Source organism: Bicyclus anynana, chromosome 11 (genome assembly GCF_947172395.1).
Source record: "Bicyclus anynana chromosome 11, ilBicAnyn1.1, whole genome shotgun sequence".
Lineage (NCBI taxonomy): Eukaryota > Metazoa > Arthropoda > Insecta > Lepidoptera > Nymphalidae > Bicyclus > Bicyclus anynana.
The window spans coordinates 2,441,605-2,457,515 of record NC_069093.1 but is presented as its reverse complement, the minus strand read 5'-3'; the positions used below and the strand labels follow the sequence as shown (position 1 = coordinate 2,457,515).

The 15,911-nt window shown below is 36.6% G+C and overlaps 1 protein-coding gene across 1 annotated transcript in view; it reads left to right on the top strand.

Moving 5' to 3' along the window:
- LOC112049522 (poly(A)-specific ribonuclease PARN) overlaps positions 1 to 15,689 on the top strand; it is a 62,555-nt gene extending 46,866 nt beyond the window's left edge. Inside the window, exons 12-14 of the mRNA XM_024087452.2 lie at positions 11,362 to 11,393; positions 14,310 to 14,434; positions 15,440 to 15,689. Of these exons, the coding sequence (XP_023943220.2) occupies positions 11,362 to 11,393; positions 14,310 to 14,434; positions 15,440 to 15,670 (388 nt within the window). The 3' untranslated portion in view covers positions 15,671 to 15,689. The remainder of the gene's footprint in view (positions 1 to 11,361; positions 11,394 to 14,309; positions 14,435 to 15,439) is intronic.
- The last annotated feature ends 222 nt before the right edge of the window (positions 15,690 to 15,911 follow it).

Genomic DNA, 15,911 nt, shown 5'->3' with positions numbered 1-15,911 from the left:
GATCATTTAGGGTAGTCCTAAAGAAGATGCACCCTTCCACTGACTTGGAAGAAATAAAGGCAGCTCTGCTAGATCTTGGACACAAAACAGTTAATATCTGGAATATAAAACAAAGAATATCTAAGAAACCACTTTACATGTTCATAGTGGAACTATCTCCACAACAAAACAATAAAGAAATATACGACGTCAAAAGCCTTCTAAACTGTCGGATAACATTTGAACCTCCAAGACCAACCCGTCACATTCCACAGTGTGCTAACTGTCAAAACTATGGACATACCAAAGCATATTGTCACCGCAAGCCCAAGTGCATAAAATGTGCTGGGAATCACGCCTCAAAAGACTGCTTACGCAAAGAACGATCAGACTCAGTCAAGTGTGTATTATGTGGTGGAAATCACCCGGCAAATTACAAGGGATGCAGTGTCTATAAAGAACTACAGAAGCAGAAATATCCTCCTCTACGCCCTAAAAAACCTGCTACAGAATCCGGGCAGCCTAAAATACCAATCAATCCAATAACGCTGAGACAACAACAGCAAATGCCTGAAACGAGCTACGCAGATATCCTTAAAAACAAATCACAACCAAAAAATTATTCTAATATCCAAGAATCTTCCGATAATCCAAATGATATTAATAATGTAATAAATATGTTCAATCAAATCATGAATCAATTATGCACCGTGACAAATCTACTCACCAATTTAATGACAGTCTTGTGTCAAAATTCGAGCAACTCAAAATAGTCTTATGGAACGCAAATGGCCTGTCACACCATTCTTTAGAAGTTAAACTATTTTTAGAAACAAATGGCGTCGATATACTATTAGTATCGGAAACCCACTTCACACAAAAGAGCTACTTTAAAATCCCGAACTACAAGTTATACCATACAATGCACCCAGATGGCACAGCTCACGGTGGTTCCGCTATTTTAATAAAAGATAAAATCAAACACTACGCTACAAACTCGTACAGTACTGAAGAAATACAGGCGACTAGCATAATAATTGGTGACTCTAAGGATCAGCTCAATATAACAGCAGTATACATACCACCAAAACATAATTTAAAGGAAAGAGATTATTCCAATTTTCTTCAAACACTTGGTCACCGATTTATCGCGGGTGGAGATTATAATGCGAAACACACAGATTGGGGCTCAAGACTTACAACATCAAAGGGTAGGGAATTGCTGAAATCGATCAAGAGACTACAACTCGCCTTTTCGTCTACAGGTGAACCAACTTACTGGCCTGCTGATCCAAAAAAGAAACCTGATTTAGTTGACTTCGTAATCACAAAAGGAGTACCTGGCTCTAATGTAAGATGCTTTTCCTGTTACGATTTAACCTCTGACCACTCTCCTGTGATTGTGCTGTTAAGCTGTAAATTTTTACAAAATATAAGAACTTGTAAGCTGCATACGAAACAAACAAACTGGACAAACTTCAGAGAGATAGTAGAAAATTCACTTGATTGCGGAATACCTCTGACCTCTGATTCTGAAGTTATTCAGGCAGTGGAATTATTCAATAACTGCATTCAACAAGCAGCATGGTCATCTACTCCCGACCTCACAACATACACAGAAGACATGTACTTCTATCCAAAGTCCATTCTCGAACTAATAAAGAAGAAGCGCCAGGCTAGAAAAACATGGCAGTCTACAAAGTACCCACCAGATAAATTCAAATTCAATCAGCTCGCTTCACAATTAAAGGACGCACTCGCGGCTTTTGTTAATCGCGATGTTGGTATGTATCTGCGAAACCTTGATGCTACACAAGCTACAGACTATTCCCTCTGGAAAGCAACAAAAAAATTGAAAAGACCAATTGTTCATCAATCTCCTATAAAAAAAGCTGACGGCAGCTGGGCCCAAAGTGACCAAGATAAAAGCGTAACTTTTGCGAAACATTTATCTGGAGTATTTACAGCTCATGAGGGCTTCTGTTCAACTAAAGAAGCAACAGTAACTGAACTCCTGAACACACCCCACCAATTGGATCTGCCTATTAAGAAATTCAAAAAATCAGAAGTAAAGGCGGCTATCATGAGTCTTAAAATCCATAAAGCCCCAGGTTATGACCTCATCACGGCAAAAGCTTTAAGAGAACTACCAACCAAGGGATTAACTTTCTTAACACAGCTCTACAACTCTATCCTTTATAGAAACTTTGTTCCACCACAATGGAAAGTGGCAGAAATAATTCTAGTTCCGAAACCAGGTAAAGATCCCACAGATGTTAAATCTTATCGTCCTATCAGCCTCTTACCTCTTCTCTCTAAAGTCATGGAAAAACTATTCATAAAGAGGTTAATGGTAAAACTGATTGAAATCAATCTTATCCCAGAGCACCAGTTCGGATTCAGGGAAGGACACGGGACAATAGAGCAAGTACACAGACTAGTAGAGCAAATCAATAATGCTCTAGAACAGAAACTGTATATTTCAGCAGTATTTTTGGACATATCACAGGCGTTCGACAGAGTATGGCATGATGGACTCCTTTACAAAGTACACCTAAATCTACCTATCAACTATTTCAAGTTTGTAAAGTCTTACCTTGAGGAAAGGTATTTCTACGTAAAACATGGTGATAGCATGACTGAACTTTTCAAGATTAAAGCAGGAGTCCCTCAGGGCAGCATTATGGGCCCCTTACTGTATTTGATCTACACCTATGATCTTCCGAATGCAGATAATGTGGTCACCGGCACATATGCCGACGACACAGCCATTTTAGCAGCTGATGCAACTGCATCTGGAGCTTCTCTTAAACTCCAAGGAACTTTGAACTGTCTATCGAAATGGTTAAAGGACTGGAGAATAAAAGCAAACGAATCGAAGTCCGTACATGTGACTTTCACACTAAGGCGCGATACATGTCCCGAAGTGGAACTCAATCAAGTTAAGATCCCTCAGTCAGAGAATGTGAGATACTTAGGTATATATCTGGACAGACGGCTAACTTGGACGAAACACATCTTCACGAAAAGAAAAGCCCTTGGCCAACAAGTGAGAAAGATGTATTGGCTTTTAAATCGAAAGTCCCAACTATCGCTGGAAAATAAGCTTTTATTATACAAAGTCATACTTAAACCGGTATGGACGTACGGAGTGCAACTTTGGGGTACAGCATCAAACTCGAATTTAGAAATTCTGCAACGGTTCCAGTCAAAAATGCTGCGCATGATTACCAATGCTCCTTGGTACTTCAAAAATGATCGCCTGCATCGTGAACTAAAAATTAAGACTATAAAGACAGAAGTTGCACACTCACTGAAAACATACCAAATGCGTATTCGTAAACATCCAAATCAACTTGCAAGGAACCTAATGATGAAGAAACCTGGTACAACTTTCAAAAGGCTCAAGAGACGAGCACCACAAGATGTCATGAAATAGACACTACATTATTATATATGGGCAAATCACTGGATTTTGCACCTAACACGCCTTAATATAAATACTTAAAATCCCGCTGAATGTCTCAAGACAGATTGCAGGAATATTGAGAGATTAAAAAAAAAAAAAAAAAAAAAAAAAAATGTTAAAATTTACATTATTTAAATTGTTTTAATAAAATGACTTGCGTCGTCGTTCCCGACGAATTGGAAAAAAAAAGCATTATAGACAAGCAAACGTCTATAATGCTTTTTTTCCAATTCGTCGGGAACGATACATTTTCAAATTAAAAAAAAAATACACTTGATCTAACCTATACCTAGATCGTAAAGTAGGTATACTGATTTTCATTCACACTAATATTATTTAAAAAAATATTTATTTCATTTAGTCGCATGTTAACAAAGTTGTAAGTTATTTAAACAAATAATACATAAATATGGTCTACAATGTCGAGTTGGGGTTTAGGAAGTGTAACAACTATATTATACATGAATATCATCATCATCATCTCCTTACCCTTATCCCACTTAAGTGGGGTCGGAAAAATATGTCAATCTTTTCCATTCGTCTCTATCACTTGTCAACTCATCATCCACTCCTTTTACACACGTGTCCTCTTTCACACAATCCAACCATCTCTTCTTTGGCCTTCCTCTCCTCTTATGTGCTTCCACTTGCACATTCAACATTTTTCTAGTAATATGACTTTTCTCCCTACGCATTACATGTCCATACCAAGCTTACCTTCTACTCCTCAATTTTTCTGTCACTGGCGCCACCTTCAGACTTCCTCTTACATACTCATTCCTTATTTTATCTATTCTTGTCACACCACACATCCACCCGTTTATTATACATGAATATATAATATATGATGTAAATAGACACAAAATCTTGCATGTGTGTGTTCAGTGGAGTTGTTAAATTCGGATCGTTTTTTGCGGTGATTTTAAAGGCACGCAACATATCTAATAGGGTTGCCTGTTAGAGATAGCTTATAGCTAAGCAATAAGGCCGCCTTTGCATGTTATTTTTTTTAGTTTTATTTATTTTGTGATAATTTTAAAATTTTTGAATTGTTTAAAATATTGCGCAACAGACAATTGAGAATCATTTCGCATTAATAATATTAGTGCCAGCACAGATACCTTAACAACTCGCTGTTGACTAAGATTACTTTGTAAGACCCAGGACAGATAAATCCAAAGCTCTCCGTAGTAAATAAATAATGTATCAGCTGTACATTATATCACCATCATACATACAGCGAGCTGTACATCACTGCTTGCAGGAGCGAAATAGTTAGTTTAATTGGTTATTGTACAGCCACGTCCATCGCGATAACTCTAGCATCAAATACAAGAAACGTCTCATATTTTATTCTCAAAGATAATTTTTCTCATTACGTCCCATCATCTTACGGATGGATTATTACGGGATGTATCTATTCGTTATAAATTACAACATATGAGACGTCGTGATACGAATCTCATGTTGTAATTCGTTGTAAAGTAGCCTCTCGTATGTTAACTTCAGTTATGATAGGTATCGATGACTTGAAAGCCTCTTTGTCCCTCTTGTGAAACACCAGTGATCCGAAGTCAACGAACACGAGATGGAATTTAATTAATAATTATTTTTTCCTTGTTGTGTTTAGATCTGTAATAACGAACGGTATCTGTAAACTGGACACAGCATTACCGTTGGTAACGTATTTTTTTAATATTGACAGAATTAGAATGTAACGTACTGACTAACGTTCCTGTCTTAAAAAATTAGCGATTTTCTTATAAGTTTTCGTCCCTGTACCACTAACTCAGTAGTAAAATTAGGGTTGAATTATGGTCGCACAACTTTGAAACAGCTCGACCTACGGTTTTTATTTAGTAGGTATGAGATATCTACATATAATTATATGTCACCGTAAAATTGCAAATAGGTACCGTTAGGTTATAATCTATCTCGCGAGATTGTTAACTGTTTACAATTTAACGTGCATTATTCGGTAGATTGTAAGGAAGAACGTACAAATAAATAAATACGTAACCTATCCTAACCATTGGTTTCTGAGCCACTCAAGATCCAGTTCTTAGGAGTATATTATGGATAACAATCTTTTGACAGTACACAATCTTCCGAGATATACTATAATATAATAACTGTATTTATAATTTTACGGAGTCATATATACGTATAGCCCACCCCTATTTTTATTGCGATTATTGGTTAAAATAAATTTATGTGCTATAATTTAATTTAAGTTATAAGTTTTTCCGGTTAATCTATCACGTATATATATATATATATATATATATACTAGGTAATTAATTATGTAGATTGTAGATCCTCCTCATTAAATTACCATACTGGGGGCTTTATATGAAAATCCTTAGATTACAATTAGGAAAAAAACTCTTAACTTTAAGTAAATTAAGAGTTGACTTGTAATGGAACTTTTCCTGTGAGATATCCACGGATAAAATAAAGTCCGTATTTTTTACACTCGCTACATCAGGCGAGTCGTGACCGGTGCCCAAGTTATTTGGCATCAAAGTGCTGTTCGCGGACAGGTGAATGCGAGCCTGGTGCCGGCGCCCGACACGCCACAATTAGCGCGCACGACGTCGCCAATTAAATCCACGCGACATAGACATGCCCATATAACGGCCTGAAAAAATATCGACAAATTGGATTGGCCCTGTAAATGTTCTGTGGTAGGTACAGGTTCGATTAGGAGTTAGGCTCGTATATTATCATTTCCTATATCTTATACTAGCTGGCGTCCCGCGGTTTCATCCGAAGATAACCCCTACAACACCACAAACGTAACTCATTATAGCAGCGTTTCCCAACCTTTTTCAGCCACGGACCCCTAGGAAATCTAGCACAGTTTTCACGGACCCCCTTAATAAAATAAACAGTCAAAAAATCCGATTAGGTATTTATTTTAGTTATTACACATACAAAACAGGTACTTATAACTGTTTAATATGAAAAATATTGAAAAAGTTCAAGTTGAAATAAGCATTAAGATCCGTGTTGAAAGGTCAGGCCCTCTCAATATTCAAATTAGCATTTCAAATACGAGACATTAGCAATTATGTATGGCCCAGAGATGACACCGCGGACCCCCACACATATACACGCGGACCACAGGTTGGGAAACGATTCATTATAGTATTAGTAGGTATATGGATTATCATTCTTTCTCCGTAATCCTGTCATCAGGCGATTGCTTATAGCAATAAGGCCGCCTTTACATGCAAATTTTTAGTTTTTATTATTATTATTCTTTTTTATTTTGAATAATTGTTTTATCCTGTGTGCAATAAAGTATTTTTTATTCTTCATCTTCATTATCACATCAGCTGATGGATGTCCCCTGCAGGAGATAGGTCTTTTGTATGTACTTGCACGATCCAGTGCATCCAGCGAGACCCTGCGACTCGCTTGCAATCGCCAGTCTATTTACGTGTATGTTTTTAGTAGGCTCGGTACTGCAAGCACTTTGAGAATGTCTTGAAGTTTGTTTGTGACGGTCCTGAAGGTGAAATCTTCTGAAAAGAGTACTTATATACGAGTAAAGAGTATATATTCTTGTAACAAGTACAAAAAGACATTGCGGCATTAAGGAGATTAATTTCTTACCTTATCTACACGCAAGAAAAGGAAAACTTTGTAATTATATTCTTTACTTTTCCTGTTACCTTTCACCTATCTTGACGGCCTCCGTGGCGCAGTGGTATGTGCGACGGAGTATGTGGATTTACAAAACGGAGGTCCTGGGTTCGATCCCCGGCTGGGCAAATTGAGATTTTCCTAATTTGTCCAGATTTGGCTAGTGGGAGGCTTCGGCCGTCGCTAGTTACCACCCTACCGACAAAGACGTACCGCCAAGCGATTTAGCGTTCCGGTACGATGCCGTGTAGAAACCGAAAGGATTGTGGATTTTCATCTTCCTCCTAACAAGTTAGCCCGTTTCTATCTTAGACTGCATCATCACTTACCATCAGGTGAGATTGCAGTCAAGAACTAACTTGTAAAGAATTAAAAAAAAAGATTGATCTATTTCTGTTAGCTTCTTCATTCGTTCATTCATCGCATTTCTGTTATCATTCAACGTGGATTCGTTGAATTATTCATGCAATTTAATATGATTCAACACACGTTGCGTGGTGCGGTGCAGTGTTGCGAACATGTTTGATCGATTAAAGTTTCATACCGTCCCTTTAGCGTTAATCTATTGACAATAATTTAATTTAATATACCTACATAGTTGAAATCGTTATCGGAAAAATGTTCTCGATGGACAGACAGACGGAATACAGATGTCTATGTTTTAATAATATGCTGCGGTATACATGCGAATAAATAAAAAGAGCACCTGCGGCGGGTGTGCGTGGACAGGAGTTACAAAAAAAGAACAATGTGGTCACCGCTTAAAGGAGATTAGCATTTTACATGCGCCTTATAGTTTGCTCAAATTTAATGGTATTTTTTTCGAATGACATGTTATCGATAGATATCTATATAGGCCGTTAACTCTGGTACTCATATAGAAGCTCTGCCTCACTCTTCGGAGTGAGCGATCGAATCAGTAATAGAAGATCCGGCAAAATTTATTTGTACAATTATAAGCAGTGACGTCACATGGGTCTCAGCTGAAAATCAGCGCCGTGTACACCCTTTCTGGTTACAGACAGACATGTTGTCATAAGGATAGGGTACTGACTTTTAGATTTGAATAAATTTATTTTCTTTTATTCTTTCTTTCTTTAAAATAACCAAAGCTACATACTACATGGACATAGCTCTAGGAGTCGCAAAGCTTTAATGGCAATGGGCAAGGCACGTAGTTTTAGGAGTCGACGGACGTTGCGGTCTCAAGGGGCTGGAATGGAGACCTTACACCGAGGTATGAGGTAGGCGTATTGTTAGTCAAACCCCCCACTAGGTGTACCGTTGATATCAAGGGGGTTGCAGGAAGCAGCTGGATGCAGGCGCTTTAAGATCGTGATATTTAGAAATCCATATAAGAGACCCATCAGCTGATAACAATTAGGTATGATGATAATAATAGATCCTTCGCCATTGTACATAATAAATGTAAATAGTGCCATGTATGACTGCAGACTGTAGAATTGAGAGCTAGGTTTGGAGTATCGCTGCGTGATCGAATCAGAAATGAGGAGATCCGCAGAAGAACCAAAAAAACGACGTAGCTCAACGAGTCGCGAAGCTGAAGTGGCAATGGGCAGGGCACATAGTTGACTACAGTTTAGATGACGAGGATGGCGCTGTCTTGAATTGGGTGTGAAAATTTGTTGTTTCTTTTCAATGTCTCTTTGGCATTGGTCACGTCATGACCCATCGTTGTTTGAGTACCTACTTCATTTTCAAATTGAAAGTTTGTAGGAAAGTCCTTTTAGGCAAATTGTTGCACAAATCATGGGTAAAGCGATTCCAATTTTTTTTGCAAATTCTATTACTTGAAATTATTGATGAAAGACGTGTAATCTATACTAATATTATAAAGATGAAGAGTTTGTTTGTTTGTTTGTTTGTTTGATTGAACGCGCTAACCTCAGGAACTACTGGATCAATTTGAAAAATTCTTTCAGTGTTAGATAGCCCATTTATCGACGAAGGCTATAGGCTATATATTATCCCCGTATTTCTACGGGAACGGGAACCACGCGGGTGAAACCGCGCGGCGTCAGCTAGTTTTTCATATACTATAACATCACTTCATTCATTAAAATATAATAGGTTTAAAAGGAAATGAAAGCTAGCATTGATATTCTCGCGGATGAAGTCGCGAGCGGCTAATAGTTGATTATTATAATTGATAAATAACTGTCTCAAAGGTACAGCTACAGACAATGACGTCCAGGGTTCGAATCTCGGGTCAGGCTAACAAAAAAAAAATGTCTAAAAGGCTGTCGGTCCTGCGCCTGATCTCTCACCGGTCGTGTTGGTCCGATCAGACTATGAGAGTGAGGGAAACAGAGTGCATCTGTGTTTGCACACACACTTGTGCACTATAATATCTCCTGCGTACATGGTTAATCTCACCGGAGATCAGTTGCTATGCTATCAGTTACTGAAAAAAAAAACAATAATATGCTATTATTATTGAAAAACTATCCTTTAACCATATGAATACATTCGAAATGTCGCATTGTCCACACGAGTTCATCAGAGCGATTGAAATTCTTTATTGTATCAAATTGACTTTGTTTCAATGTGAAAATATTTCAAGGAATTTTTTCCTTTATTTAACTCTTTTCGACGATATTCTACAGTTTTAACGTTAACTGCTGTATAGCACTTTACATTTCGAGATATAAGACATTTTTAACCTTTCAATTGAATGGAGAGGAAAAAAATATAAAGAATTTTATATAGAAAATAATACGGTAGCTAAACTTTTTACTGTACATTTTATTATTGTAAATTGTGTAATAGATATGTTATGGTCTAGTGAGTATTTATTCATGGTATTGTCACAGAAAACACGGTATTATATGCATAAAGGGTAATTGGTATGGATGTATGAATGACAATCATGTAATTTTCTTGCACTGTTTTGCACTATTATACTGTCGGATATTAATTACATATACTACTAGCTGACGCCACGCGGCTTCACCCTCGTGGTTCCCGTTCCCGTAGGAATACGAGGATAATTTAAAGCCAATAGCCTTCCTCGATAATTGGGCTATCTAACACAAAAGAATTTTTCAAATCGGACCAGTAGTTCCTGAGATTAGCGCGTTCAAACAAACTAACAAAGTCTTCAGCTTTGTAATATTAGTATAGATGCTACTTATTTATTTCTGTTCGTACTGTTATTAGATTATTTGATTTTCTTTTCTATATTTATGTATTTATTTAAACCTATCATCCCTAGTTAAAATTAATAAATATCTCCAGCAGGTTAATTTACTATCTTTGGATGTATGCTAAGAAATTGAGATTCTATGTAACAAATGTCATCCGGTGCTTACTGGTGTATATCACACAGTAGGTAAATGACATCTTGTGAATTGATTGTTTTGGTGATTGAGGTTTATTTTAATGGGTTGATAATAAAGATATAGTGAATAGGCCGCCAGTTTATTCAAATGTTTAATAGTAAATAAATGTTTTCTAACTATTTAATTATAGTTTAGTTAAATAGGTATAAATTGCATGTTAGTGTAATGATGAATTAAGAATGTGTTACGATTTTGTATTCACACACTCATCTCAGATAAGTCATAATTATCTACCCATATTCGGCTCTCAGAATTAGAGGGGTCCAATAGTCCACCACGCTGGCCCAATGCGGATTGGCAGACTTCGTACGTGTAGAGAATTAAGAAAATTCTCTAGTATGCAGGTTTCCTCACGATGTTATTCCTTCACCGTTTGAGACGCGTGATATTTAATTTCTTAAAATACACACAACTGAAAAGTTGGAGGAGCATGCCCCGGACCGGATTAGATCACACCCTCCGGCATCGGAAGTAGACGTCATATCCACTGGGCTATCACGGCTCTCGGCTCACTCAGATAAGTGTGTATATAGAAAAAGTGTTACTGAGACAATTACTAATTTTTATATGTCTTAATTTAATAATACTTCAGTTGACCTTTCATTCTTAATCAACCTATGCAGTTTTTATCCCAATGATTACTTTCTAGAAATTCAAAAGGTTCTGCCTTGTATACTATATTGAAATATGCAACAATACACATTTCAAAAAGTAAAAATAAAAATATAATACTCGTAACAGACACAAAACCCGAGAATTCAATTATCGTGTACACCTTTTTTAGTGCCTTTTGTTGTGTCGTTAACAAGAAAATAACTTTATCGTTTTATTTATATGTATATATTTTTTTCTTGTTGTATAATAATAGTTATCGATAACTGACCGGTTTTTTCTTTACAGACACCCAGACAGCACTGCGATCGCCCGCCGAGGTATGTGCTTCCATCTCTATAATAACTATATCGATACTATATTCAGTTATAAAATTAATAAAGCCAACGTTCGATTATTCTGAGCTAAAGGTATTTTATTGTAGATAGGAGTTTTTATACTCGCCTAGTATAGATGCCACAGAAACTGACATTGCATTGTAGAGTAATATTTAATTGAAACGAATTTGTAGAACCAGTATCCACATATCCAGTAACACAGATCCTGTTATGTGATAGGACGAGCTATATATTTTAATTTGGATAAAGGAAATTTATGCATAGTAAATAGAATTGGCGCTAATTTAATCGCACTTAACTCTGGAGTGAAGCTACGTTTCAAGAGCCCACGAATACATAGTCTAAGAGACAGACAGTCATTTAATAAAGGTTGAAGCCATACATTTAATGCAATTTTGGGCCCAGATTTGATGAATGAATCGTTATAAAGTCCAAATTACTGTCATTTATTAACCGACTTCCAAAAAGGAGGAGATTCTACGTTCGGATGGTTGTATGTTTTTTTATGTATGTGCTGCGACATGGCGACATCAGCTTTTTGGCAACCCTTCGCTAGTGATTCTTAAAATTTGATTTTAATAGTATTTTTTTCGAAAAGTTGCTATGAAACTAAGTGACTTACTGTTTGGCTTGTTATTATTTCGGGGTAAATATAAAAAAAATGTGATTTATAGGTCCTTGGATGGCTAAAAGTCTGAACTTTTGAAATCTGCAACATCCCAAAACCAAAACAGCCCGAACATTGTAGTTGCTTACCGTAATTGTTTATGGTAATAAATAAATTAATTAAACAAATAAAAAAACCCGTCTGCATAAAGCATAAAAAAACTGAAAAGAAAAAAACAAGCTCAGTCCAAAAGTGTAGAAAGCAATCAGAAAACAGTCGACAGACTCGAGTCTATAGCGTCTCACAGTCATCTTGTTACTTTTTTTTTTAGTTTCACCTATCTAAGAACACTTGGGTTATTGAGACAAATGTAACGATATCCTAATTACGTAATACCGTTCAGTGGTTTAGAAGATATGAGGTAATAAAGAATATTACATACATACATACATACATACATACATACAAGATACGCGCGAAAAACATAACCCTTCTTGCAGTCGGGTAAAAACATGGACTGATAAACTTGCAACTTTTATGTAGGCTCTCAATATTGCTGAAAAGGTTCAGTTGTCCGTTATAAGTTCTGTGCTAAGCTTTTCTATGTTACTTTATACACACAGATAGCAGGAGGGCTATTCTGTGACGATGTTTTGTATAACTCGTAAGTGCGAGTTTCGAATTCGCCTCTATCTTTCTCTTTCTATAGTATCGTTTTAGACAGAGGGAGATAGAGGTGAATTCGAAACTCGTTACAGAAACTATTCTGTTACAGAATAGTGTGCTATAAAGTTACAAAGGTTACAAAGAACGTGGAACACAGAACGTAAAAAGACTGAGCTCTTTCTGTATGCGCGGGCTCTTGGAATTGGTATATTATAATAAGAGATCCAGTATAAGAAATATATCCCACATCTGTTATTTATATGGGATAAGAAACAAATGATATAAAATATTCACATTGACTAATTGGTATATCACCATGGTAATAGGCTTCCTACTAAAATTGCGCCCGGTGAATTTATTTGAATCAATTAAAATTCATGTTAATTAAAATTTAAATATCATCATCAGTTATTTATTCGTCTAATATGTCAAATGAAAGCTTTTTTTATGCTTAATTTAACTGTGTTGTCTTTGACCTAGTTCACAATTTCCTAGATTTTGTATAAAAAATGTGTTTAACATTAGCAACCTATTTGCAATATGTCACTGTGAATATTATCTATCATTTATTTTTTATGACTAATAATAACAGATGAGGGTATATATTTGTAATGCCGGATCCTAGACTATTAGTTAACTTTGGAGATTTATGCGATCAGAGTTAGCATCAGTACCATTTTGCGTGGCTTTTGCGTACGACCCAAATAAGCTAAGTACGTTTTGTTTAGTGCTTAATATAATATCATTAAAATTATGCTTTTATTTGCATTCATAACTAAAATTTTAAGGGAAATCACTATGTAAGTATACTTCTATTCATATTTTTTAACTTGAAATTGTAATGCAACTGAATCAATTCAGTAATACTTGATACTTGTATTTATTTTTTTGTGAATGATATCAATTATTTATTATAGTTTGACCTTAAAGTTATCTTCCGTCTACAGTTCATTAGTTTGTTAACTTTTGATATCATCTATAATAATATAATTTTATCATATTTACTATACCTTAAAATATATTGAAATCTTCATTTTGCGGTACCATAAACCGGAGTAATTTAAAACAATATCAAAATTAGAATTTGAAAAAAAGTGATTGTTTTAAAAATTTATGTTTTTAAAAGTATTTTTTACATATTGTTCTAGTCCACTAGCGGCAGCCTTTCGTAGTAACAACATTTTCAAATAGTAGAGAGAAAATAATGAGGCAGAGAGGCACTTATTGTCCGGTGGAATTTGGTACGGATTTTTGACTAGGTGTCTATAGGCCAGTTTCTTCTTGTAAAGCTAAAGTAACAGTGGTGGTAATTTACGTTAACTTCGAAAAGATAGCTCAGTTGTAATACACCCGGAATGAAAAAATACGGGATAGGAGGGAACTCGTATATTACGATATACGAGTTCCCTCCTATCCCGTATTTTATACACACTACACTACACTTTAATTTCTACCAAACAGTAAAAGTAGTAAGTAGTAAAGAAGACTTTATTTTTCCGTGATTAAGACCGTCACTTTTGCTTTATGACGTTACTTTGACTTTTACTTTCGATGAAGAAACTGGCCGTAAGTGTGTGATGTTGTTGTTTTTATTCTTAATTTGTAAGTGAACTGTGTAATGTCAGGTAATGTAAGCATTCCCCCCGCGGCTCGGCCGGCGGAGGTGAGTCGCAGCCGGGCGCAGAGCGCATCGCACGGCGCGCCGGCGGCGCAGCCAGCACGCAAACGGACCTCTTCCGGAATGTTCCAGGTGAGGAGTGCCATAGGTAATGAGTATATAGAATAGAATAGAATAGAATATCTTTATTTGTCCACACACAAGTAATAAAATAAAATAAACAAACAGAACATACAAAAATCTGGTCGTGGACAAAAAAGGTATCCACCTCAGCACGATTCCACAGCGAGCTGTGGCGCTGTTTTTCAGGTGAAACCTTGTGTGTTCCTGGACATGTCTACGACGATATATGTCTATATGATGCTTTCTGCGTTGAACCGCAAGGATGACGCCGTGGGCACACGAGAAAGAAAGAAAAATGTGTTCATTTCGAAATTATGCCACACATCACAATACCTCCAGTACACCAGGTCATCCAGGACAATAACCTGCGATGTGTGGCATAACCCAGAAAATGGCCCTAGGGTTGAAAAATGCTACGAGACCATTAAAGTTAGGACATGTAGCGCGGTTTTTTAGCTGGAACCACAGATCTGGTAACGCCACGAGTGGCGGCGCCGGCGGCATCCCATGCAGTTGACAATCTGTTAATAGAAAATGACGTACATACAACAGCTCAGTGCTGCATTAACGTCGCTGCGCTATCTCTCCCTGCTTTGTTAAGTTAGGTGCGGCGCCGCTGCGATTCGTGTTGCCACGGATATATCTATGTAAGACGACACAGCGATACCGCACCGAAACCGCGCCGAGGCTATGCACAGTGTGGTCTCTCTTTTAGAAAAAGGTTTCGTCCACTCTATCTACGAATTCCAGCGTTAGCCTACACTCAGAGCTTCTTTCGCCCAAAACCCTCGAAATGCCTAATATGCGTTTAATGATATATCTCGTGATTAGAGATATAGGTGCATATTGTCGACAAAGAGTGGCCAAATTGCAAATATCGCTCTCTGATTTATATTTTACTTACTCTTTGAATCAGTAGAGGTCCTTCACATTTACTCGTAGTATACATATTGAATTCTTCCTTAAAAAATAATATAGTAAGTGCATAGATTACATTAAATTTCCCTTATACAGGTTGAAGATAGCGAACCCCCACCAAAGAAGACAGAAGGCACCGCAGAAAATGCAAAAGAGCAGAACAACGTTACAGTTTTGTCGAACGGACGTAGAAAACGCACTGACAGTGGAAAGGAGAAGGCGAAGGAAAGGAAAAAAGAAACAGACATAGTCATAAAGTGTAGTTTCAACAGTGACAAGCCAGGCGAATGTGTGTCCGCTTTCAAAGAAAGCGATAGTTGGGACTAATATATTGATGTTGAATGTCTATTTATTGTTTTAATTCGACCTTAGATTGTTCTACTTACTATATATATAAAACAGATGTTTTATGTACTTTGATTTGAACATTCTTTTTACCTGTATATTAAGTTATAACTTGTAAATATAAAAAAAAATGCTACAAATTAAGTTAAACATTTTAATCTGAAATACGTTGAGTAATAGATGTATACCTAATGTATAAATGATTAAGCTTTCTTTGATTGAA